This window comes from Carettochelys insculpta, chromosome 9 (genome assembly GCF_033958435.1).
Source record: "Carettochelys insculpta isolate YL-2023 chromosome 9, ASM3395843v1, whole genome shotgun sequence".
In the NCBI taxonomy this organism is placed as follows: Eukaryota; Metazoa; Chordata; order Testudines; family Carettochelyidae; genus Carettochelys; species Carettochelys insculpta.
This window is the reverse complement of record NC_134145.1, coordinates 40,574,078-40,601,826: the sequence shown is the minus strand read 5'-3', so window position 1 is coordinate 40,601,826 and position 27,749 is coordinate 40,574,078. Positions and strand designations below refer to the sequence as shown.

The following is a 27,749-nucleotide window of genomic DNA, read 5'->3' as shown; positions in this document are numbered from 1 at the left end:
TAGCCCTAATACAACGTGAGTTGGTAGATACTGATACAGATTCACTCCCTGTCAGGGGTGTCCTCTTTTTTGAAAGTTCAGGTATGATAACCGTAATGAAATATTTTAGAAAACAGACTTGTATCACTGTAAATGAATACACAAAATAAAGCGGTTCATATTTTTTCTTGCTAGTTTATTTTATGACTTACAACTCAAAGAAATGTAAAGCATTTATTTGATGCCATTTGGGAATCAGCTTTCCTGTTGTCTTGCCTCTTGCCCCTTTCCCATAGGTCTTACTGCTCTTTCTGCTCCCAGTCCTCCCCTGCTACTTTTGTGCTGTTCTTGCTAATTAATATTACAAGGAATAATTTGATAAACTTCTGTTCTTGGCTCACTGTTTGTTTTGATCACAGCAGGTTGTTTGTTATGATCTGTTTGGAAATTTTAAATTTGCAATCCATTTGAAATCTACAGTTTACAGTTTGCTCTTGCTAGACATGACAGGTCTTTGATTCTGTTTTGGACAGACATATACCTGAAATTATTTCTTTCCAAGTTATAGGTACAATACTGTAACTCTTATTGGTGTGAAGAATTCTTACGGAGGTCGAACCTCCCTCGTCCGGCACCCTGAGGACCTGACCAGTGCCAGACAAGAGAATTTGCTTGTCCACACATGGTCAATATTTTCTATCACATTACCAACACTTCCATTGCTTACTGGGCTCCTAAGAGACGTTTGGGGTAAATTACAGCTAAATAACAGCGCAGAACACTGAGAGTCAGGACCAGTGGTTTTAAACAAACTTTATGGGACCATGGGAAACTTGGCCATACCTATAATAAGTGGTTGTCCAGCTAACTATAATCATGCCAGATTACGGAGTTTGTCGTATGAGAGAGTTCCAGATTGGGGAGGTTCAACCTGTCTTTGCATGTGTTTTACTTTTGTATTTTGCGATTTTGCTCACCTCTCTAGAATAAAAATTAGTTTTGTGACTGAGGAGTCCAAGATTGAGTGCTATTCTTTTGCATTTTAAGTGTATTCTTAGTATACATGACCACGGTGAAAATTTTATGGCTTATGTTATGGAGAATGTGAATCCAGAAGATCAAGCTGGTTTCATCTGGCCTTAAAATCTATGAATCTACTAAATCGTATTCTTGGATGACTTAATAGACCAGTGAAAATATTGTAGAGATGGAGTTTTTTATGATTTCTTTTAAAACTGCATCTTTGATTTTACTTTAAAAGGGTTAAGTAAACAGCAATTGCAGGATTGTACTGACAAAATAAGACTGTTTTAAAAATGTTCAATACAAAGTAGGAAATTTGAAACATATTGGCTGCATCTACACTAGAAGCATCTGTCTACAAAAGTTACTGTCAGAAGAGATGTTACAACAAAACTTCTGTCAACAGATTGTGTCTACACATAAAAGCGAATTGATCTTTTGATCCTCTCTGTCCACAAAAGGGCCCAACGGAGTGTCTATACAGTTTTTTTGGTGACAGTTTCTGTTGACAAAACATATTTTATGGGTAGACAGTCCATGAGTTTTGTCTACAAAACCCCAGTTTTGTCTACAAAGCTCTCTAGTGTAGATGTGGCCATAGTGTTATATATTTGCCTTCATTTTGTTTTATTGTATGGATATTTTGCAGTTTAGGAGTTTATCGGCTCCTGCTGCTTGTTCTTCACTTGGGATACGTCTACATTAGCCCCAAACTTCGAAATGGCCATGCAAATGGCCATTTTGAAGTTTTCTAATGAAGCACTGAAATACACATTCAGTGCCTCATTAGCACTTCGAAATTGACACGGCTTGCCGCTGCACGGCTTGTCCAGATGGGTCTCCTTTTCGAAAGGACCCCGCCTACTTTGAAGTCCCCTTATTCCTATGAACAGATGGGAATAAGGGGACTTCAAAGTAGGCAGGGTCCTTTCAAAAAGGAGCCCCGTCTGGACGAGCTGCGCGGTGGCGAGCCGCGTCAATTTCGAAGTGCCGCGGCCGCCCGCATGCTAATGAGGCGCTAAATATGTATTTTAGTGCTTCATTAGTAAACTTCGAAATGCCCATTTGGGGCTAGTGTAGACACGGCCTTGAGGTCCTAAAACAACATTTTATGACCTCCCAGCTGATTGCTGTTCAGATTACTGTGATGTCAAAATAGGAGTTAGAGCAGCAAGGGTGCATAAATGCTTAAGAAACAAAGACCTATTGTCATGAAAGTATCTTATTAAATAAAGGAAGCAAAGAAGAATACTCTAACTAGAATATTTATCTAAGGTGCACAGACTAACATGGCTACCTCTCTGTTACTTAGGTGCCTACTGTGACCCTCTTACCTATCTGGGTAGACCGTAGACCTCAGTGTGTCTGTTTCATAAGCACTCATTCATAAAAAGGCTACATAGTGTCTGATATGCTGTTAAAATCTAATCTTTTGTGGATTTTCAAATGCAAAATACTGTGTGATAAGCACTGCTTTGTAAACCCAAACTCTAGAAATAGTAGGGATAAAAAAAGACAATTCCTATATGCGGCATGAGAGTATTGCAGGAGAAGAAAATGTGAAACAAGAGGCTGTCTGATGATGACTTTGGTATAAAAATACTAAAATATATCTGAAGTATGTCTGTATCTTGAATATTTCATAAATAGTAGGGTTCTTTTAATATTTTGCCAGTTTTCAGGATTTGTCACTCCTCATTTAGATGGTGTGAATGAGAGGTATTTCATAATATGTCATTAACTAATAGTCGTTGCTCAGATTTCCCTATGGAGATTTTTCTTCTAAAATATGTAGATTTCACATTGACAGAACATACATCATTTCCTTATGGGTAAGAACTATGGACCTAATACTGCAGCTTATAAAACTTTGTTTTAAACCAATGGAAATTTTGTTTAAAAAGGTTCTGCAGGAGTGGGCCCAGTGGGTGTAATCCTTGATAATATAGGGTAGTGAGTGTGATGCTGGGTTTTATCCTAATTTCAATTATAGCAAAACTGGGAATAATCCTGAAGGCATCCAAAATAAAACTTAAGTATTTGAGGATTTATCCCAATGGTAGGACATTGATAACATGGAGCAAACCTGTGATTTACATTATGAGCCCGTGCAGGGGAATCCAAATCCCTCATAGGTTCCTATGCAGGGTACCTGGATGTTTTGGTCCAGTTGCATAGGAGCAAATGAGGCTACTTGCCTGCTTACCCACTCCATGGACCAGCTAGGTTTGCAATGCGGAAAGCATTCTCTCCCAGTGGCTGCCCTGAAGAGCTGAGCCAGTGCTGTGGAGGGTGGTTATTAATATAATGCTGTTACAGACCAGCAGTAAACTACAACTCGCAGAAGAAAGCAGAGTGTCTCTCTGAGTCACATGGTGTGCTTGCCTCCTGGGGTTATTCCTGGGTTAGTGCCATGTATGCTTGCTTAGTTCTGTGCCAAAAGTCTGTGTAGCCTTTAGAAACCAAGGCTGCTGCTACGCTACCATGGTCCCGTCAGAGGGGCCATGGTAATGAGGCAATTTGAAGCAAGCTAATGAGGCACTGACATGTATATTCAGCACCTCATTAGCATAATGGCAGCCACAGGCGCAAACTTCAATTTTCAGATTGACAGTGTACATGGGGGCAGCTTCAAAATAAATGCCCCGCTTTGACATTCCCTTACTCCATTTTAGTTCTGCGGGAGTGAGGGAATGTTGAGTGGGGCATTTATTTCAAAGCTGCCTCCATCTTCACTGTCAATTTGAAAATTGAAGTTTGTTCGTGCAGCTGCCATTATGGTAATGAGAGGCTGAATATGCATGTCAGCGCCTCATTCGCTTGCTTTGAATTGCCTCATTACCATGTCCCTTTCCGATGGGACCATGGTAGTATAGCAACAATCTAAGGCTTATTTTAACTAGGAGTCTGTGAAGTTACAAATTCTAACTCCTAACTGTGCCCCATTCTGATTTTGACAGATGGGTTTCCTAGAACAAATTTAGTTTGTGTATGTTTTCTCTGTTACACGCTCTGCAAAGTCACCCTCATCAAATAGCATTCTGGCAAAAGGATCCACTTTCAAATATTTAGATCAATCAGCTGAATAATTCATGTTGAAAAACAAATGTGACATAAAGAAAATATGTGCAGTAAATTCTGGGTACAAGCATCTAGAAACAACCTTAGTGTTACAGACAACCAGAGAGTCTATGAGTTTTCAGTTTATGAAAGAAAAAGAAAATAAAATTCTTCCATTTGAAAGTCATCTAATAAAAAAACATTTCTTTCAAAAGCATAGTATTTAGCCTTCTTCTTCTTCTTCTTCTTTACTTGGGTTTGTTTGTTTGTTTTGTTGTATTTCCAAATTCAAACAACATGGACAATGAAAAAATGTTTTGCTTTGATTATACCCACCTCCCGTCTTGTTTAGAAGATAGAAATTCAGACTTCTGGTAATTGCAGAGAGTTAAAGTTTATTTTTGAGGAATTGGGAATTAGTTTGCATTTGCTCAGAAAGCCAACAGCTGTGCATACAGCTAAAGTGTTTATCTTTCCGTGCATTATTAATAGTCAGATATCAATAATGTTGCATGTTCTATCAAATCAGTAAGTGTTACAGATTTATTAATTATCCTTTCATTTGATCTTCTGTCTAATAGATAAGCTTAGATTTCCTAAGAAGTGCAGTCAATGACGTTCCAAAGATAACAATAGAAAGTGTTCTCAGGTGTTTGTCAGGTGGTTGTATTAAGGACACACAGCTACTATTTCAGCTCTGCTGCACTGGATAGAAAGGATCACTGCAAACATACCTTTTGGATTTCCCCTCATGGTTAACATATGGCCTTGCTGTAAATATTTCAGTTTTGTGAGGCAGGGAACCTGGTGGTCGTCGTCGTCATCATCATCATCATCAATAACCGTGGGTTCAGCGCCCGTTGGCATCTGATGCCTCTCTCACTATTTCCTTTCATCTTTCCCTGTCTAGTGTGGAGTAGCTTAGTTTCTGTGGACTAGCTCAGCACCAATCTACTATATCATCTACCCATTTCCTGTGGGGTCTGCCTCCCCTATTCGAACCATCCATTATGCTGAATATCAGGGTCTTGATTTTTTGTTCATCGTTCATTCTGCAAATATGCCCAATTAGATGTAGCTTCTGTTTTATAAACTTCTGCAGCAGGTTCTCATTTGGCTACATCTTCCTATATAATTCCTCATTGGTGATCTTCTGTATCCATCCTATTCTCAGAATCTTTCTGTAACAACTCCTTTCGAAAGCCAATATTCTTCTTTTCGAATCTTTCGTTATCATCCACATCTCACATCCGTCCAACATGCTGCTGAATACACACATTTTCAAGACGCTCAGCTTCGTTCTTAAGCTGATTGCTTTGCTTTTCCAGATCTTATCCATCGCCTTCAAACTCACTCTTGCTTTCGCTGTTCTAGTTGCTATTTCCTTCTTCCAGTCTAGATCATACATTATGTTGCTCCTCAGATATGTGAACTTCTCTACATTTTCTAGTTCAATACCATCAGTGCTGATCTTTCTTCCTATTTCCTTATCTCCAAATACCATTGTTTTTGTTTTATCGATGTTCATAATCAGTCCGTACTGCTTCCCTTCTTTGTTTAGCACCTTCACCATTTTTCCTAGCTTCTCCTCATCTTCCTCAATGATAACTATATCATCCATGAACCTCAAGTTGTTAATTCTTTTCCCGTGCACAGATATCCCTTCTACCTCTTCCTCGATCTTGTCCATTGTTCTCTCCAGATGTGCAATGAAGATACGTGGTGATATTGGATCTCCGTGTCTCGTACCTCTACTTGTTTTCAACCAACTTCCCAACTCCCCGCATATTCTCACTGCTGCCTCTGCATTGTCACTGATGTCTTTCAACAGCCATATCAGTCTGCTATCCACGCTGTATGACTCCAACACTGCCCAAGTCACTTTCTGATCTATATTGTCAAATGCCTTTTGAAAATCGATCAAGCAAGTGTTTATGTTCTTGTTCTTTTGTCAAGCTTTTTGCGCTGTCAGTCTTAATGCCAATATCTGGTGTATGATGCTTTTGTCTTTTCTGAACCTCGCTTGCTCATATGCTATATGTTCTTCTATCTGCAATCTTAGTCTCTCAGTCAGTATCATCATCAGTACCTTGTCTAGATGACTCGTTAGCTCAATCGTTCTGTAGTTCTTGCACTCCAATGTACTTCCTTTCTTGTGTATCGTCACTAGTACAGATCCTGTTTATTTCTTAGGCACCTTCCCTTCTTTCCATGCTATATTACGTAGTCAGTGTATTTCCTGAATCATACTTTCTCCACCGTATTTGATCATCTCTCCTGTTATGTTATCATTTCCAGGGCTCTTGTTGTTCTTTATTCATTTCACTGCTTTTTCTACTTTCTCTTTCAAAATATCGGTCTCGCTCTCAATGCTTGGTGGAGATATCGCTTTCAGTTCCTCAATCAGTCTCTCTGAGACCCTCGGGTCCAACTGTGCTTTGTATAGGTCGGTGCAATATCTTGTCCATCACTGCACAATCTTCTCCCTGTTCATGAGCACTTCTTCATTCTCATCTTTGATCGCCATCTACTTTGTTTGCCATTTCCTATTAATATTCCTAGTATATAGTATCTTAAAAATCAAAGGCACACTGTCTTATTAAATGCCAAGTGAGGATATTAATGGTATATTGCTAATTTGCATACAGTTATTATCTTTCTAAAGACTAGATGATCTCTGGGCTCATTTGCAAATAGGTAGGAAAGAAGAAGCACAAGACCCTTTCTTGCACTTACATGCTCTGTACTCATGTCTCCATTCTTATGGTGTGCTGACTCCTGATGCTGCCAGTGGGGCACATTGCCCAAAGAGTGTGAGGAGGAAGTGTGAGCATGCTCGTGCTCTTCCAGCTCCATACTGGCTCACACAGCGCGGCCTGGCATCCCTGAAGGTATCCAGCACTGACCACTGCACATCAGAGAGTTTGGAGAAAAATTCTGCCAGAGGCAAGTCCCTCTCTTCAGTTTCTTCTGAGTAATGCAGCTCCACTGCACACAAGTCTACACCCCAAAGATATGCTCTAGCCCTAGAGTTTTAGGAAAATAAAATAAGTAGAGATGAACAAAAGCAAACTAACACTCTGATGACTGTGGAATGGGCAAGACTCAGGAAAGAGATGACTGGAGGAAAGCACACAGTGACTATATTACTTATGTAAGAATGCAAAATAAAGGTGAAGGTTAATGAAATTTAAAATGATTTTAATGATGGGATGGGGAGAGGTTACCATGCACACTATATAGACCAGGACCTTGGGTGTGGAATTTTCCTTCTTGTAGAATGTTGAATTGCATGCATCCCTTTATTTGTTGAGTGGTGGGTGCCTGGGACACATGTCCTGCTTTGAGTGTTTAGCATGCACGAATCATCTCCAATGCTGCTCCTTATCCTCAGGGGAAGAAAATGGTTTCTTTTCATCACGTCTTTCAGGTCAACTACTGCACATTAGTTTTTCAGAGTGAGGCCTGAGAGAGGAACTGCGTATTCTGCACCGTTTTGCTTCATATAAATAAGTGTGTTTCATGGTTGGATTTGATGAGAAGATGGACCTCCAAAGAACTGAATGGTGCAACAAAATGTGGCTGGCACAGGGACACAGCATCACTATGCTTTTGGATGTCAGTATTGCATGAGGTGCAGATGTTTGGAGGAGAAATAAAATTGAGTTCCTGAAAACTCACTGACAGAAGTACAAATTCCTAGTAGGGCCACTGTAATTCTCCTCCTCCAGTGTCAATTATATCTGGCATCCTTTACTTCCTGTCTTGTGTTGCTGTGCATCTCTAAGAAATTGCTGTATTTTGTCTAGAGCTGATTATGTTTGGTGGGATAAAGTGAAGTGTGTGAGCAACATATTGTGTAGGATGTAGGATCTAAGGACAGCTTTACGCCCTGTTGGGAAGATTAAAAAAAAACTATTCTGACTTTTTTTTTTATAGCTCAAAATATACTAGTTTGAATATGGGGTTTCTGAATCAAGAGGACACTGGTTTCTATGGAAACATTGCCCTATATAGAATTTTGTTTTCACCATTTATTGTTTTCAAAATTTATTGTTTTCACAGCACTTCAAGTTGGCAGGCTTTTAGTAAAATGTATTTCTGTAGTTATATTATGCAATGGATCTGGATTTTGGAATATTATATAGGAGGCCATTGGAACTCTTCATTCCCTCAGGCTTTTACAGGAAGAGTAAATGAATTCTGCAGCAGATTTTCTAAACTCTGTAGTAATAGTATCCAGGCTGTCTAGACTGCTGTTTTTGGAGTCTATGGTTTTACTGTTAAACAGCTAATTAGAGGAGGTTGGCATATGTCCAGAGCTTTAGAGTTTCTGGTGATTTAGTGAAGATTCTACTGCTGGAGGAATGGTTGGAAAATGCACCTTGGAATAGTTTTACCTTTTCTGGTATACAAAAATCAAAGATACTGATGTTTCTCTTAGGGTCCCCTTTATATGGTATCTGGCACTAGTTTTGTTATGCTTCTCATACCATGCAGTTTGCCAGGCTAAGGTTCAAAACCTATCCTTATAGTCACCTAAGAAAAACCTACTGATTTTTTTTTTTTTTTTGAGAACGCAGTATATGCATTCAACAGGCAGATTTTGGCTTTAACATTTAATAGTAGCTATGAGAAGCTCTTCATGAATTTCTGATATGCAAGATGGGCATCTACATCATTTCCAGATTTTTGTACATTAAAATATGTGGCCCCAGTTAAAATAAAGAAAATTAACTTTCCCATAATGGAATCGTCTGAGAATATGTATTCATCATTCAAACAGATTGCCTAATCATGCTGTAATTTCATTTCCCAGTTCTGTTCAGATCACTGGATCATATGAGCCTCCCATGTGCAGAATCACTGAGCCCATCCACACCTGGTTTTGCTGAGGATGTAAAACTCACTCCTGGCAAGAGGGCCCAGCATAAGCCCAGAAAAGGGGCTTGAGTGTGACTTCAGTTCTGCAGAGACCATGTGCTGGTCTTCTGCACACAGACAAATTTATCTTTATCATTAGTCTATCTTTAGTGCACAGAAAGTCTTAGGGTGTGTCTACACGGGGGTCCATTTCAAAAGGACCCCGGCATTTTGAAATCCCCTTATTCTGATCAGTGAGTGGGATAAGGGGATTTCAAAAGGTGTGGGTCCTTTTGAAAAGGACCCCCATGTAGCCACGCTGAGCCGCGTGCTTTGAAAGCACCTTGGCTGGAAGCGTCCTAATGCTAATGAGGTGCTGAATATTCAGTTCATCGCCTCATTAGTAATATTCAAAATATGGCTGTTTCGAAGATTTGTGCCCGTGTAGACACAGCCTTAGAGGCCCAGATAGTAATGTTTGACTTGTTTTAGATCTGAGGAACTAGACTTATAATAGTTATGTTTATGGATAGGGGAAGCAATTGTGTTACACTTCATAAGAGGGTGTAATTGCAGTGGCAGATTTGAAAGTGGTAATGCTTCTGTTTGCCCTACCACCTTAGATGGTATTGGTAAATGATGCTACGGATGTCACCCTTTGTCAAAATATGAGACAAGGGCCGTGGTTACACTAGCCCCTGCCTTTCAAAAGGGGGATGCTAATAAGCAACTTTGGCAGATGCTAATGAGGCACTGCCATGAATATGCTGTGCCTCATTGGCATAATGGCAGTTGTATGCATTTTGAAAATGCCACTTTTGAAATGCACACTGCCCGTGTAGACAGGAACCTTTCCAAAAGGACTTCAAAAGCCCTTCTTCCCAAAACCAAATGGGAAGAAGGGGTTTTGGAAGTCTGGGGATCCTTTTGAAAGGCCCCTGTCTACATGGGCAGCATGTGTTTTAAAAGTGGCACTTTCAAAACATCTGTGGCTACCGTTATGCTAATGAAGTGCTGCATATTCATGGCAGCACCTCATTAGCATCTGTTGAAGTGGTTCATTGGCATGCCTTTTTTGAAAGGAGGGGCCTAGTGTATCCATGGCCAGTGAGATGAAAGCATAAGGAACAGAGACGACATACTTGACAGAAACATGAATAATATGCTATATCTTTTAAAGCAGTTGTCTGGCTGGCTGTTTGATCAAGAACTTCTCCTAAAAAGTAAGAGCTAAGACCCTGAAATTCGGTATACAGCTTCCTCTTACCATAAGTTAAAGCAATGTAAAGGTTTGGGTGTTCCAGGAAAACAGCATGTGCTTGGATTGGGATTGCTTCTCATAAAACCAAAGAGAAGACAGATGGAATCACTAAATCAAGTACAGTTCTCAAAACTGACATAACTGAGCAAATGTTGAAAGAGACTGAAACAAGATGAGCCACAAAAATAGGATGAACCTGGACTAGGATTACTTCTCAATAAACCTTCCAGAAAAGAGGTAAAATGTAGACATTTACAATAGTGCTCAGTTTTGGCATGGGTAAATCAATGTTTGAAAACAAGAAGAAAATGTTATTGGAAACCAAACTGACTATAGCCTTGTTTTTGTTAAAATATAGTGCATGATAAGGTTTTATAAGGATGAAATAAAAATACATGATGTAAGTACCATTTTTAAAAATATTACTACAAAAATTAAGAGAGAAATTTTTAACAGTCTCATTCAGTACTGGTCACACTTGGCCACACCCATGATAAGTGGTTATCAAGCTAACTAAAATCATGCCAGCTTATGAATATTGCTGGAGAAGAGAGTGCAAGACTAGAGAGGTTCAACAAATACTAAAACTTTATTCCATATAAAGAATTAGTCCCTTAAAATCACATATCACTCATACCATCACAGCTATTGGTATTTTCCCCTTTCCTTGCACTCTTGTTATGGAATTTAAAAAATGGTCTTAAAGTGTAATATTAACATTACACTATATATTCATCCTGTGAGGCTGACCAAAGAAATGGCTACATCAGAATAAAGTTAGTATATAAAGCTTGGAAAGGACAGTTTACTGTTTCTTCTAAAAATTGTATCTTCAAATTCCATCTCAAATGTACAGCCCATTAATTTATTCAGATGCTTTGATCCTCGGTAGCGTACAGAAAGTCTACTGCAGGTCTGCTGATCATCACTACTTAGTTTAATGTGCTCTGTAGTGTAAAACTGGGATTGCAAGTTTGTTATTCATTTGCCTTTAAAAAGTTTATAAAGAAAAATCCAGACTTTGAGATTCACCTCACGATCCTAATACTAGCTGGACCAACCCCAGCACTGCTGAGAGCCACAACGAGCCTCGGGGAAAGGTGGGATGGGGGGCCAGTCTCTGTGCCCTGGTAGAGACAAGCCACTGATGGAAGGGATGAGCTTAGGGCATTCAGCCCTCACAGCTGCCGAGACTGTGGTGCTCCCTCCCAGCCCTCCACCGCCAGCTGCACACAATCAGAGCTGTGCTCCCACGGCAATTCAAAGGGCCTGAGGCTGCAGCAGCCACTGCTGCTATGTTGGCTCCAGGTCCCTTTGAAAGGCTGGACTGATGGGCAACTCTCCTCTTTGTCCCCACTCCTCCCTCACAAAATTTCCCTCAGAACCTCACAAAATTTCCTGGGAATAGTTCCCACAGTTAGGAGTGGGTACATCCTCCCACCCCAATCTGTCCACAGCATGGGAGCTCACAATTATGTTTCAGAAGGAGCCAGCTGCATGGAAAGGTTCTCCCTCTGGGCTGCTACTCTGGCCATTGCTTTTCCCTAATAGCACTGCCAATCAGAGCTGTAGCCAGTGAGTGAGCACCATACAAGTGGCAGTTATTAGATCTGCTGCAACATTGGTTTCAGCAAGTTTTAAATTACATATAATACCTGATGTAAACCTGAAATTTGTAAAACTGCTTGAACTAAGACAATATATTTAACACACCACCAGATCCTGGGACTTTGATCCAGGGTTAACCAATTATGTACTCATGGCACAGAGTTTTATACCACTTTCACAGCCCTCTCTATGATCCTCTCACTGCATTTGTGCTGCCAGTTGTTCCTTTCCCATGAGATTCTTGTGCAACTTTTCTATCAAATGGTTCAATGAAATGTAAACTGCTGAATATCAATATGGATAAACACCAGGAAGCACACCTGATGATTTTGAACTCATTAAGAAAATTGACACTTTTCTAATACAGCACATGATAAAGATCTAGATGAAACAGCTTTAGTGGGGTAATATTTTGGTTAAGATTTGCTTATTTTTGAGTTTGCAAAGTCAGAATAAAATTGCAACATTTAAAAATAATCAAAATTGTAACTGGTATTTTCTGCAAAATACTTATAAATATATAGATAGTGGATTGTCTTTAATTAGGAAGTGGCGGAGACCTCATATGCCAGATGGACTAAACAAAGGGCTGTGAATGTGAGGCTTATCTTTACATTGCCTACTTTTTCAATGACTGACTTTAATGATCAAGTGGGCTTATTGCTTCTGTTGCAAACCATGTTAGTAAGTGAATATCCATATCCCTATTTCACATACAGGTTGTACCTCCTAAAACTGGCACTTTCTAGTCTGGCCACATCTGTGGTCCAGCAGGATGCTGCTGTACCAGACAGCCTGGCCAGGAGGGGCATCTGGGGTTAAGGCGCAAGCTTTCTCTGCCCTGTGGAGGGCAGTGCAGGGCCAGGGCCAGAACTAGGTGTAAGAATGATTATTTACTTCTTCTAAGAACACTTAGTGGTGTGAGCTTCAGGCGCTAATCATGCATTGACTAGGTGCAGCCACTCACAGGAGTATGTTGGACCCAATGTGGTTTACCTTAAGAATAATTATGAAAAATACATAGTACTTTTTATGTCTGGCTCTCAAAGAACTTTACAAAGATCAGGAAATATTAATAGAACCATGCCACACACAGGGGAAGTGAGGCACAGGAAAATTAAGAGTCTTATCCTCTATCACAGGGATGGGCAACCACATATAGTGGTTGGGCTGCATGAATGGCAAATCCTTCACTTCAGTGGGCTGCAGAAGCCTGTGACCCTCTGGGGTTCCACCTGCAGCCTATGGCCTCTCCTCTCTCACACAGCTCTTGTGCACTGGGACACTGGAGCCCTGCACTACCTGCTCTTTCTTCTCCCTCCAAGCACTTTCAGAGTGCAGAAAATCACCTGGATCTTGCGCCATCCCTGCTGCTGCTCACACCATGCCAGAGCTGGAATGCTGCAAATCAGCTGCTTCACAGAGTTCCAGCTCTGTGACAGAGGGGGAGGAGTGGGGATGGAGCAGAAATCAGGCAATTCACAGCTCCTCCCAAAGTGCTGGGAGGGAGGAGAGAGGCATAGGAAATTCAGGGCTCTGGTGCATGAGAGGTGCATGGGAGGCAGAGGTGGCTGCCAGATGTGGGCCAGATGTAGAGTCCCAGTGGGCTGCACAAGGCTTGCAGGCAACAGGTTGCCCACCACTGCTCTATCTTGTTACAGAGTCAATGCCAGAGCTGGGATGAGAGGCCACACGTTTGTTTGACAGACTGTTGTTAACAATATTTGTAAAATTATTCTGTCAATTGACCTGACCACTTATGAAGTCAATGCAGTACAGGAACCTGTTTCAGTTTCACCGAATAAAACTTTTTTTTAATTAACAAATACGTAAAATTTGAGGTGCATATGCAGTTAGTGCAAATTAATATATCAGCTCAAATAACATTACACAATTCACACACAATATATAAATATATTGAATGCTTTGATAAATATTGTAGGAAACCAAGCTGCTTTCTTTAAGAACTCTAAACAAAGCTGCAGGGATTTTGAGGGTCTGCTTTTGGTAACTTTGCCTTTTAAATGTGAACAATGCACAAAGTTGTAAATATTTTCTGAGAAATTAACAAAAAAGTTAACTACAGTAAATTTTTTAAAAAGAGTATTAAGTTTATAGTCATTTGGGAAGCTTTGGGATGTGCTCATTTGTAAATTTTGCATTTTCATTATATATTTTTTTCCATTTTCAATGATAAAACTCAGAAAAGCAAACTGGAAGGGATTTCATTTTCATTTTTGTAAAAACAGAGTATAATTATGTTTAAAAATATCAAGTAATAGAAGCACAACCCTCACTTTACCCAAATTTCATTTCAGGAGAAAATGTGCTTATGGGATTTTATCTAAAATGTGCTATATAGTTTACATTTATGCCTGAATAATAAACCTATGAAAATAGGAATTTAATAAGGGAAATGTTGGCAAATTTTCTTTAAATAGTTTAAATGGTGTCAATACATTTAGAAATAAACTAGGAAATGAGAGAGTAGTGGGTCTTTTCTGGTATGAAGTTGTTTTTACGCATTATGCAAAAGGGAGAAAAGAGAATAACATTCTGTTTTAACTAGTTTAAGGTTTGTTTTGATACATCCTGTACTATATTTTCTCATGTAACTTATTGTAGTTCTGTTTCTGATTGAAAGAGAATTATGATTGGGGATGATTTTTTTTCCCCCTGCTCCATTTTGTAGTACAGTTGGGATGCAAATTTTTAGAATTATAGTGCTGATCACTTGCATGCTGAGCTTCATGCTGGCAGTAGTAAGTGCCCTGAAGTAAATCCCAGGAATTTAGACTAGTTGTTACCACTGACCAGCTATGCAGACTGCATGAAAATGATAGCTCAGGAGATATGCCATCCCCGCCCCCTCATTTCCAAATAGATAAAATGGTCAAACAGAGCCTTACAGCTAGTCCACACATTATAAATTTGTGTAGGTTTTCAGTCTGACCCACTATATTTGGTAAAACAGTCATACAGAATATATATAAATAAATATGCTTCATTCAAGAAATATGAAGCATGAAAAGCTACTATACATCTGTTTTCTCTGGTGGATTATTTCACTGTAGACACTAATGGGGGTGGAACTGCAGTACCAACTGTAAATTAAAGTGTAAAATATGAGATTAAAACATTAAAGAAGAAGTATATTTGTCAATGGTATTATAAAAAGCTGAATTCCTAATAAATTGAGAATATATCCTAATGATTTTACTAATATCGTAGGAATTTTATTCTGCTTTTGAAATGCATTGATAAATCCCATTAACAGTTATAGGAGCTGTATGCATTTACAGGAAGTAAATGAGAACTCAAGATCATATCCTCAACTTTGGAGTTACAAAAACTACTGTCAATATAACATCATATTGTTACATTGACAAAGTGTTTTTTGATACCACAAGTGATTAAATTAAATCATATTGGTCATTCACAAATGCTTGTCCTTCATTTATGTTACAATCATTGGCATGTGTGACTTTCACCTAGATTGCATGTTTTCACTCCCTGAATGGATAACCAAAACACTAATAAAGAAAGGTGGGACAAGATTTCAAAATGGATGTTCAAAAAATTCTTGAATGCATTCCTATCCTCACTGAGATCAATGACAGTAAGTCTAAATTGTAATTAAGACCTCTATAAATTATTTAAATGTTATGTGATGCATAAAATTAAACATCAGATGTATGCTTTACATTACCTGGTTTGTTTGGTGACCTGCAATGATGATATGTGTGAATTAAATGTTTATCTATTTCTGCTGATCTGCAGGGTGATATCCAGCAGCTGTTGCTTGTAGAGGATCCCAGAGCAGCGTATGAATATTGTGAGCATTACACCCCAGACTGTGATTCCCCTGTGCCCAATGCTGCTCAGGCTCAAGAACCTCATGTTGATGAGGTGAGTAATCACTCATGTACTGCTAGACATATTATGCATTAGTGGTTGTGCTGGGTACATATTACCTGGGGAGCATTTAATTATAGCTAAAGAGCATTCATTGTCCTGGACATGCAGGAAGAACAAAATGCCAAGGAGGAGGTTATGGATAGTGTACGTGTGGCTACTACACAGCTGTGATCAATGGCATTTCTAAGGCACTTATCACTATGGCCATGTCTACAATTACTAGCTTACAAGGTGCATTATGCTGATGGGAGACAGCTTTATCATCAGCTTAATGAACCCAGCTTAGTGGGTGGTGGTAACTATGCCAGCAGTAGAGCATCTCCTGCTGAAAATGCATGGTGCACACAAATGCTTATGCTGCCAAAATTTTTATAGCTTGGTGTGTGTGTATGTGTGTTTTCCACACTCCTGTGTGAACAAAGTTTTGTGGATATAAGTACTAGTGTAGACATGGTTGGTGGCATTTAAGCATCAGCATATGTAACAGAAGTTTAAATAGACTCTTTGGCTGGGTCTACACAAGCCCCTTCCTTTAGAAAGGGGCATGTTAATGAGTGGGTTTGAAAGATGCTAATGAGGCACTTCAATGAATATGCAGCACCTCGTTAGCATAATGGCGGCCACGGCAATTTGAAAGTGCAGCTTTTCGAATCACGCGTCTCCCATGGAGACGTGACCTTCTGAAAGGACCCCCCCAGTTTTTGAAAGCCCTTCTTCCTATCTGGCGTTAGGAAGAAGGGCTTTCAAAAACTGGGGGGGGTCCTTTCAGAAGGTCCCGTCTCCACAGGCGGCACAGAGATTTGGGGATTTCGAAGTTGCCAGGGTCCTTTCAAAAAGGAGCCCCGTCTAGACAAGCTGCGCGGTGGCGAGCCACGTCAATTTCGAAGTGCCGCAGCTGCTGGCATTTTAATGAAGCACTGAATATGTATTTCAGCGCTTCATTAATAAACTTTGAAATGGCCATGCTAGTGTAGACATAGCCTAGATGATCTCCTGAGGTCCCTTCCAGCCCTATGATTCTGTGATTCTCATAGACAAGTGCTGTGTGTCCCTACCACCCTAACTTACAAAACAGAATCTGCTCCTTACTAAAGACAGTATAGACCACAAAGTTGCCTCTTTCCCTCCTTGCTCAGGCTACTGCAGGTGGAAGTAGGTCTCCAGTCCATCTGTTACACATGTACCTCCCACCCACAAATGCCCCAGTGAAGTCACATGTTGGGTGAAGTCCTAAATCTAGAGTGTAAATATGTACTGTTTGTGGCTGCTGAATTAGTAGATTATAAAACTTCAGTTATAAGGGATGTCACATCTGCTTTATGAAGCCATGAACCGCATAATGTGTGCATGCTTTCTATCATGAAGTAATATAAAATTATTGTTTTAAGTGCTTGTAGTCACAATATTATGTTTATAGCATACCATAGCTAAATGTTGGAAGCTATGTGCAGCATCCACTGCTGGGACATCATATTCCCTTGCAGATTATCAGAGGGATAAGCTTTTTATTATAACTGTAATACCTACACAAATGCACACTACATGTAGTTATGTCTATGGTCATAAGCCATAGCTATGTTAGTATACCCTTTGATTGCTCAATATAGATTGGGAAAAGATTGTACAATTTAAAATGGTTTTGCAATATTCCTCTTGAACAGAGAGTGAAGACCTTTAAACTTGTTCAACGCTTAGGGTCTGTCTACACTTGCATTCCTCTTTCGAAAGAGGTATGCAACTGAGGGAAATTGAACATGCAAATGAGGTATAAATGTGCATATTTGGCAGCTCATTTGCATATTCTGATTTCAAAAGAGCTTCTTTTGAAAGAAGAAAGCCAGTGTAGGTGCTACTCTTTCAAAACTAAACCCCATCTTCGAAAGAATCCTTCTCCCCATTAAATAAAGGGAAGAAGGATTCTTTTGAAGATGGGGTTTACTTTTGAAAGAGCAGCGTCTACATTGGCTTTCTTCTTTCTAAAGAAGCTCTTTTGAAATTAGAATATGCAAATCAGGTGCCAATATGCAAATATATACCTAATTTATATACCTATATACCTAATTTCAATTTCTCTCATTTGCATACCTCTTTCAAAAGAGGAATGTAAGTGTAGACACACACTTAGACTGGGTCTACACTTGCCCACAACTTCAAAGAGGGCATGGTAATCAGGGTGATGGGAGAGTACTGATGAAGTGCTGCAGTGAATATGCAGCACTTGATTAGGCTAACTCTACCCTGCCACAACTTCAAAGTGTCAAACTTTGAAGTGCTGGCATGCGTGTAGCTGCGGGCACTTCAAAGTGCCCACACTACTGCGAAGTACCCATGGCTACACACATGCCGGCATGTCAAAGTTTAATACTTTGAAATTGCAGCGGGGGAGAATTAGCCTAATGAAGTGCTGCATATTCATCGCAGCACTTCATTAGTAATCTCTTGTCACCCTGATTACCATGCCTGCTTTGAAGTTGGGGACAAGTATAGACAAGCCCTTAGTGCAGCATTCTGGCCCAGTCCAATAGTGACTGAAGTCAGTGGGAACCCTTTGTGTAACTTCAACGTTTCTGACTTTGATTTCTTCATTTCCTCTTGTTAAGTCCTCTCATTCACAATTTGGGAATTAAAATAAATAAAATAAACATTCCTCTTCTAGGTTTTGACTATGTCTAAAAGAAAAATATGTAACTTTCATAAAACAAAACTGGTAACATGACATTTTAAAGTGAAGAATTGAAGAGACAAAAATGTAAATAAATGAAATATCTGAAGAGCAGCTATCTTTTAAAGTGATGTAGGCATGAAGTGACCATGAGAATTTATTTCTGACCACCATGTGACCTCTGCAGTTTAAGAGCTGTGTGTTCCTTACAATTTGGGATTAGGAGTATCAGTTGTAAATTTGCCTTAGATGAGCTAACTTGAGCGTTTATCCTAATCTGTAGGTTTATTGGCTGCAGTTTCTGAATGACTGTTTCAGTAAAAAAAAAAAAAAAAATTGTAATGTTGTTTTAAAGTAGAATTAAAAAGAGAAAGTGGAGTAGGACTAATGCTCAAAACTGAAGACAATTGGATTTATAGATATATTTATTATTAGTTTCTTGATGTTTTTGGAATCTTTTCACACAATTTTTGTGTAATATTTTTGTGCTGGAAAAGAGTTAGTGAATTTCCCAATTTATTTTCTTCACAGCTTGGAAAGATATTTTCTCTTCTATCAAATGCCAGATAAAGTCTCACTTTACAGGAGTTACTATTAAAACATCTCCATTTGCCAATGGTTATTTCACTGATATCTAAGATACCATTTTTCTATATGCTTAGTCCAGAAATTAACAGCAGTTTCTGAAAAAACCATTAGTAAATATTAGCTATGTCTACACTAGATCTCTCTTCCAAAGAGAGTGGTTGAAAGACACCATTTTGAAGGGGAGCATCTACACGTGGGCTGGGGCTGGTGCCGTTGATGAGCGCCATTAAAAGGCCCACGTGCCACTTTGAAGGGGGCTGCGCAGGACATTGAAAGAGAGCATCTACACGTACCAACAGCCTGTTTTTCAAGAAAGGGCCAGGAAACACTGCTGATGGGGTTGCAGGGCAGCCGAGCCCTTCTGGGGCCACAGCAAGCTGCTCCTTTAAAGGGCCCCTCCCAAACACACTCAGCCTGCACAGCATGAGGCCTGCGGAGCTGTCACAAGCCGTGCAGACACAGTGCCCACAGAAATGGACATGGACTGGTGGCAGCTGGAAATCCTGCTGGCTGCCACCAGAGGAGTGGGTGCCCTGGTAGCTGCAACACTGGTGGCCGCCCAGCAACTCCTGGCAGGGCCCCACCGCAGGGGCAGAAGGGGATACCCCAGACCATGGGATCCTCTGGCCTCCCCCCACATGTGCTTTGCCAGCTCTGGAGCCACCCCACCAGCTCTGAGTGGTGGGAGCAACTGGCCATAGGGGAGTAGGACAAAGATCAGTGGCTCTGGAATTTCCAGATGTGGTGGCAGGCCTTCCTGGAGCTCTGCCAGTGGCTGTCCCTGGCCCTCAGATACCAGGACACCCAGATGCAGCACACCCTCCCCATGGAAAAGTGGGTTATAATAGCTGTCTGGAACTCGACACTCCAGACAGCTACCACTCCGTGGGACACCAATTTGGTGTGGGCAAGGACACGGTTGGGGCTGTCATGATGGAGATAAGGAGGCCTAGGCATGCACCCACTGGAGAGGGGGTAAAGGGTGGAGTGGGGTGGGGGTACAAAGTGGGCTGCGGTGGGGCCGGGGGGGGCTGGGCACACCATCATGGGTGCCCATTCCCCCCACCCTGCTGCAGGTGATCTGTGCTCTAAACACCATGCTCCTCCAGAGGATCATATGCATCAGGGGTCTGGACGAGGCCATTGTAGACTTTGTTGCACTGGGGTTCTCAAATTGCTTTGGGGCCCTTGACGGGACCCACATACCTACCCGTGCTCCTAAGCACAGAGGTTCCAGGACATATATGTGGGCTGGCTTGGCTGCACCTGCAACACGTGGGTCTTCTGCAACTTGGGCCTGTGCTGCCGGCTGGAGGCAGGGACCCTCATGCCCCAGAGGGAGATCTTGCTGGGGGACACCACCGTGCCCCTCTGCCTGGTGGCTGATGCAGCATACCCACTCCAGCCCTGGTTCGTGTGTCCCTACATGGTTCACCCCACCCCCAGCCAGGAGTGCATCAATGGCCAGCTCAGCCACCCCGCCAGGTGGTTGAGCGTACCTTGGGCCGCTTGAAGGGACAATGGTGCTGCCTCTTCACCCATCTGGACTCGGGTGTCCTCAGTGTCCCCCAGGTCGTGGGCACCTGCTGCAAGCTCCACAATATCCGGGTGTCCTGGAGAGTAAGGGGTAAGCCTTTGTGCAAAGGTGGGCGGTCGAGGCTGGCACGGGCTACCTCCAGCCAGCTGCTGCCCCTAGCCGCCAGGACCACCGGGATGAGATCCGTGGCCGGGAAGCCCTGTGCTGGTACTTAGATCAGGAGCCCCAGTGAGCGCCACCCCAGCCACCCCCGCTGGGCCTCCAGCACACCACCCCCCATCTCCTGCACACCGCCCCCCACCCTCACAGAGCACATGGCACACAGAGGTTTTAGAAAAATAAAACAGTGTAGTGTCAACTGCTAAAACTGTGTCATCATCATCAACAACCGTGGGCTCAGCACCCATTGGTGTCTTATGCCTCTCTCACTATTCCTTTCCATCGTTCCCTCTCCAGTGCGGAGTGGCTTAAGTTCTGTAGACTAACTCTGTGCCAATCTACTATATAATCTATCCATTCTGTGGGGTCTGCCTCTCCTATTCAAACCATCCATTATGCCGAATACTAGGGTCCTGATTTTTTGTTCGTTCGTTCTGCAAATATGCCCAAATAGTCGTAGCTTCCATTTTTATACCCTTTTGCAGCAGGTTCTCCATCGGCTGTATCTTCCTATATAATTACTCATTGGTGACCTTCTACATCCATCCTATTCTCAGAATCTTTCTATAACAACTCCTTTCGAACACCAATATTCTTCTTTTTGAATCTTTCATTATCACCCATGTCTCACATCCATACAACATGCTGTTGAATACACACATTTTCAACACACTCAGCTTTGTTTCGAAGCTAATTGCTTTGCTTTTCCAGATTTTATCCATTGCCTTCAAACTCTCTCTTGCTTTTGCTATACTAGTCGCTATGTCCTTCTTACAGTCTAGATCATCATGTTGCTCCCCGGATATGTGAACTTCTCTACATTTTCTAGATCAATACCATCTACTCTGATCTTTCTTCCTATTTCCTTATCTCCAAATACCATTGTTTTTGTTTTACCTATGTTCATAATCAGTCTGTACCACTTGCCTTCTTCGTTTAGCACTGGCACCGTTTTCACTGCTACCTATTGCAAAACATAACAGAATGACCAACTGTTTACAGGGGGGGCAAACTATTTACAGTGGGCGAGGCAAACTATGTATAGTGGGGAGGGGGGACCTAGGTGGACTGCCCGGTGGGTCATCATTCAAGGGCAGGGGTGTAAGGGTGCGTCCTGTGCACCCACTCCCCCCGCCTTCCAGGGTCCCCTGAGGGGCTGGGTGGGCTCAGGAGGTACGGAGATGAAGGGCTGGGGATTGGTCTCGGGCCGTGGTCCGGGACAGCAGGGTCCTCTCCCTGCGGGGGGGGGTCAGTGGTTGGGGCCACGACGGGGCAGCTGGCAGGGCAGCAGGGGGCAGCCAGGCCAGGAGCTCTCAGTAGGAGGCCACAGCGTCCCAGAAGTGCCCATAAATTTCCCCCAGGCTGTCTGGCACCAGGTGGCCTCCCCCTCCTTGAACTGGAGCCGATGCTCAGCCATCTCCACTTGGCACTGGATGGAGGCAGTGAGGTGGGGTTCCTCTGCCAGTTGCCTCTGGCTCTTCCACAACTGGGCCCATCCTGGCACGTGGGGGGAGGGCTCCAGTCAGTTGCTGTCCCTCGACTTGGGGGGGCTGTCAGGGACCACCGATGGGGCAACGCTGTCCCAGCCCTTGAATGGTATGCTGTGAACTCAAGGGGGAAGAGAGGAACATGTTGTGAGTACCGATCCCTCCCAAATGGCCTACACCCCGCCGGTCCCCCGCCTCCCCTGTTCATGGGTGTGGTGGCCCTGTGTGTGGCCCCTTTGTGTGGTCTGCCCCCCCCGGGGCGGAAGGCACAGTGCTGTCTCTGGGAGCGGGTGCTAGTGGGCCTTGGCAGACTTGCCACCATCCCGGGGCCATGGTCTGGTGTGCCCTTGTGGTCTGGGGTCTGCCAGGTGTGTGTGGGGGGTCCCTGGTCATGTATGGTGCCCCTGCCCCATGATCCGGAGCGTGTACCCTGTTGGGTACATACCTGAGGGTCCACGGCTGAGGTTGGGGGATGGCCATCTGGCTGATGCCCAGCTGGGGGTTCAGGAGGGAAGTTCAATCACCAACTTCCCTTCCTCACTGGACCAGTCCTTGGCTGAGGCTGGCCCCATCTCTGGCCCTGGTGGTGCGGGGCTGGCTAGTGGTCCCATCTCCAGCTCTTTGCCTGGCTGTGTCTCCTTGGCTGCGGTGTCCAGGATGACCGGTGGGGAGGAGGTGTCCTGGTGGCCCAGGATACCGCTGAGTTCCCTATAATAGGGGCAGGCAATGGGGGCAGACCCTGATGGTTGGCCGAGTCCCGAACATGGGTATAACCCTGTCGCAACTCCTTAACTTTGCTCCTGACCCGTTCAGGAGTGTGGGCAGGGGACCGCAGGTGGTCAGACCCTTGGCCAGACAGGTGAAGGCATCTGCATTTTGCTGCTTGCTCCCCATCACCTGGAGCACCTCCTCCTCCTGCCAGAGCCCCACAGAATCACAGAATCATAGGGCTGGAAGGGACCTCAGGAGGTCATCTAGTCCAGTCCCCTGCTTCTAGCAGGATCAATCCCCACTAAGTCATCCCAGCGAGGACCTTGTCAAGCTGGGACTTAAAAACATCGAGGGATGGAGTATTCACCACCTCTCTAGGCAATGCATTCCAATGCTTCACCACCCTCCTGGTGAAGTAGTTTTTCCTATTATCTAACCTACACCACTCCATCTTTAACTTCAGACCATTACTCCTTGTTCTGGCATCTGACTCCACTGAGAACAGTTTCTCACCCTCCTCTTTAGAGATCCCCTTCAGGAAGTTGAATGCTGCTATTAAATCACCTCTAAGTCTCCTCTTCTGTAAACTAAACAAGCCCAAATCCCTCAGCCTATCCTCATAGGTCTTGTGCTCCAGCCCCTTAATCATTTTTGTTGCCCTCCACTGAACCCGCTCTAGCAAATCCACATCCATTTTATCCTGGGAGGCCCAAAACTGGACACAATATTCAAGATGTTGCCTTATCCGGGGCCGAATAGAGGGGAATAACTGCTTCTCTAGATCTGCTCAAAATGCTCCTCCTAATGCACCCTACTATGCCGTTAGCCTTCTTGGCTACAAGGGCACACTGTTTACTCATATCCAGCCTTTCACCCACCATAACCCCTAGGTCCCTTTCCATTGTACTGCTGCTGAGCCAGTCGGTCCCCAGCCTATAACAATGCTTGAGATTCTTCCATCCCAGGTGCAGGACTCTACACTTCTCCTTGATGAACCGCATCAGATTTCTTTTGGCCCAGTCCTCCAATTTATTCAGGTCACTCTGGATTCTCTCTTTACTCTCCAACATATCTACCTCTCCCGCTAGTTTTGTATCATCCGCAGACTTGCTGAGGGTGCAGTCCAGTCCCTCACAGGTCATTAATAAAGATGTTGAATAGGCCCCAGAAAATCCTGGAGCTTGGCCTCGTTCCAAGAGGGGGCATGCTTCTTGCCTCTCTGTCTGGACCCTTTGGAGTCCTGGGTGCACTCAGAGGGGGGACACTGGGGCTCCTGACCTGCCTGGGTGCTGGCCATCACAAGTGGGGGCTGCTTGGGGACTCACTGAGGTGTGCAGGGGCAGAATATGTAGCAGCTGCTGCCTGCACTCTCAGCTTCCTGCAGCGGGATTTCCTGATCCGTGCGACTTTAACAGCTGCTGCGCGCATTGAGCCCCACAGGGGCTGGGCTGCAGGTCTCCCCGTGACAGCTGATTGCCACCATGGTGGATCCTGCTATTTCAAAAGAGCAGGATGCGGAGCATCTATACATGTCCTTTTCGAAGTAAGACATCGAAGGAGCGGCCTCTTCCTATTTTCTGTTTGGAAGAGCAGTTTCCTTTCCTGTGGCACCTCACATCGGTTTTATCTTTGAAAGAGCATGTGACGTGTAGATGCACCGCACGCTACTTTGACGTGGGGTCTGCTCTTTTGAAAGACCAGGCTAGTGTAGACATGGCTCTGGCGTATTGTAAGTGCATTATGTTTATGTGTTATATTAAGTGTATTATGGTTGTGACTTTTTTTTTGTGCACTTGAAATTGCTTGAATGTTGCTATTCACAGAGACTGGATGCCTTTCTGTGGGTAGACTGGTATGAAGGTAAAACACTTAAAATGTGCTATCACATGAAAACTGATTTTTCTGTTTCTTGATTTGTTGTATGTAAACGATCTAAAATGTACGTTGTACCAACTTAAATTTGCTGTTCCAGTATAGGGAAACATTACTGCAATACGGCCTCTATATCCTGTATTAATCTGTAGACAAGATAAGAGAGAAAATCAAAGACGGGAAGGAGCTTCTGAAGTGTGTGAGAGTGGGAAGCAGAAGGGAGTGAAACTATGCTTTCCACCTCTCACCTTATATGCCTAAAAAATGAGTAATTCCTTCTGAAGTGGTCTAGTGATTCATGCAGTGTAAATGGAACACTTGGATTGTACTGTATGGTGAGATGCTATGAGTTCCTGGCCCACTCTACTGAGACAGATTACAAGAGAGTTTGTGGACATACCTATGATAGATTAGCCATTTATATGAAAAACAAATCTTGTGGTGTTTGGGTTTTTATCTATTTATTTATTTATGTATTTATTTATTTCGACTTTTCATTTCACTGAGACTTACTAGATATAATTTCAGATTCCAGACCTATATTGGGTTTATAAGGTTAACTTACTCTAGTGGTAAATTCCAGATCATGCCAGCCTCCTTATCGTTTCCAAGAAGAGCTCATTTATTTAGAATATCAACAAACTAGGACATGGGTTATATTAGTGCTGTAAATTTCACACTGAAGTGAATGACTGTGCTGTTTGTTGAGAGAATCTCCTTCATACTAAATCTGTTCTTCAGTAGGAAGGGACCTGGTTATGTCAAAGCACCAGAAAGAAAAATCTCTGCCTGGTATTTTGAAGCAGGTGGGCTAAGGCAGTTAGACACACAAATCCCTTGGAAATATAATGAGAATCAGGCACCTAACCTCCTTATAAACGCCTTTAAAAATTTCATTTTCTGTCTCTTGTCAAAAGCTTTCCCAAGCCCTTAATGAAAATGTATTAAATTCAATTTCAGCTAAATCACATTAGGCTGAGCAGGGCCACCTTACAGAAATTAGAATAGTAGAAGACCCATTCAGTCATGTATTTGATTCTCCTCAATGTTGGATTGGTCCTTGCAGTGTATTTTTAGTGACTTGTCCAGGACTAGGCTTCAGTAGCCTTTCCTATGAGGGTTTCACTTCTTCTCTTGGGAGATTATTCCTAAGTGTAATATATCTCATTGCCTGACTCGTGCTGTAGACATTGGTCCCAAAAGGGAGCTTGGCTTTGTTTGTTTTGGATCTGTCCTAAATTCATGGGTGGCTGGGGGGTTTGGAGGAAATGAAGTGTATCCTTTCAGTGATACGTACATGGAAGAAAAGGTTCAAACAGCATCTACACATGCTGTCTTGAAGACTTCAGGCACCCTTTTTCCTGTGTTAATTTATGTACCTTCTTTCAGCTGTTTTGCTGATTAGAAGATGTTTTCCATAGAATAGCATGAGGTAAATTTTCATGTCTAGCATAGGCTCTTTGTCCATACTTGGGAAATTACAGTTAAAATAGCAGGTGATAGAGATAACAAACTTTCTAATTCTGACCAAAAATTAGAGTCTCTTTTTAGCTGCGTCTACACGTGCACGCTACTTCGAAGTAGCGGCACCAACTTCGAAATAGCGCCCGTCGCGTCTACACGCGTCGGGCGCTATTTCGAAGTTAACTTTGACGTTAGGCGGCAAGACGTCGAAGTCGCTAACCTCATGAGGAGATAGGAATAGTGCCCTACTTCGACGTTCAACGTCGAAGTAGGGACCGTGTAGACGATCCGCGTCCCGCAACGTCGAAATTGCTGGGTCCTCCATGGCGGCCATCAGCTGGGGGGTTGAGAGATGCTCTCTCTCCAGCCCCTGCGGGGCTCTATGGTCACCGTGGGCAGCAGCCCTTAGCCCAGGGCTTCTGGCTGCTTCTGCGGCAGCTTAGAATCTATGCTGCAGGCACAGGGTCTGCAACCAGTTGTCAGCTCTGTGTATCTTGTGTTGTTTAGTGCAACTGTGTCTGGGAGGGGCCCTTTAAGGGAGCGGCTGGCTGTTGAGTCCGCCCTGTGACCCTGTCTGCAGCTGTGCCTGGCATCCCTATTTTGATGTGTGCTACTTTGACGTGTAGACGTTCCCTCGCTGCGCCTATTTCGATGTTGGGCTGAGCAACGTCAAAGTTGAACATCGACGTTGCCGGCCCTGGAGGACGTGTAGACGTTATTCATCGAAATAGACTATTTCGATGTCGCAACATCGAAATAAGCTATTTCGATGTTGGCTGCACGTGTAGACGTAGCCTTTAAGAGCAGCTAGTTTAATAAAGACTGTAAGTAGGAGCCACTGATGGTCATCTGCTTATTTATGTCACCTTCATATGGCTTAGACAATGTGATGTAAAGACTGTCTTTTAGGTACCTAAAACTTAAAACTTTCCTGTCTGTCTTAGAGTTGACAACTGCTGCCACCTGTGCTTATATCTCTTGGAGTTTTAAAAACTCTCTCATTTTGCACGGTATCCTTTCACCATTCTATTTCATTTATAAAGTGTTAATATTACTTGATAGTTCAGTGAGATCATTCTTTCTCTTTAGCTAGCCAAGTGGGTTCACTGACTCACTGAAGATGTGTCAGTTTGACCTTACCACAACGTGAATCCTTCTCTCTCTTTTTCATTTGGCTCCTATCTTTTTGCAGTGGCTTTATTAATTGCTCTCTGATACCTTTTATTGTTTTTTCACAAATAAAAGTTGCAAAAATGTGGAACTGATTAAAAAAAATCTTTGTAATCATTTCTCGACTGATAGCAGAAGAATCCATTTTTAAAATAAGGTTCATCTCAGAACATTCAAGCAATTCCTACGGTCAGAGTCTGTCTTGCATGCTGCTGTTCTCCTGTCTCTTAAATTCATTTGATGAAGAAAACAGTCCATCTATTTAACTGAAACTGCATGATGATCTGGCAGTGTAATATAATCACCCTTCTTGCTCTGTTAAAGCATGAGATCATAATGGAAAGATTTTGTCCCATCAAGGAACAGCAGGTTTTATTCTTCATTGGA

At 42.7% G+C, this 27,749-nt stretch overlaps 1 protein-coding gene across 1 annotated transcript in view; it reads left to right on the top strand.

The window, feature by feature from the left end:
- Positions 1-27,749, top strand: part of COL11A1 (collagen type XI alpha 1 chain) — a 274,848-nt gene that overhangs the window by 50,723 nt on the left and 196,376 nt on the right. Inside the window, exon 5 of the mRNA XM_075002237.1 lies at positions 15,575-15,703. Within this exon, the coding sequence (XP_074858338.1) occupies positions 15,575-15,703 (129 nt within the window). The remainder of the gene's footprint in view (positions 1-15,574; positions 15,704-27,749) is intronic.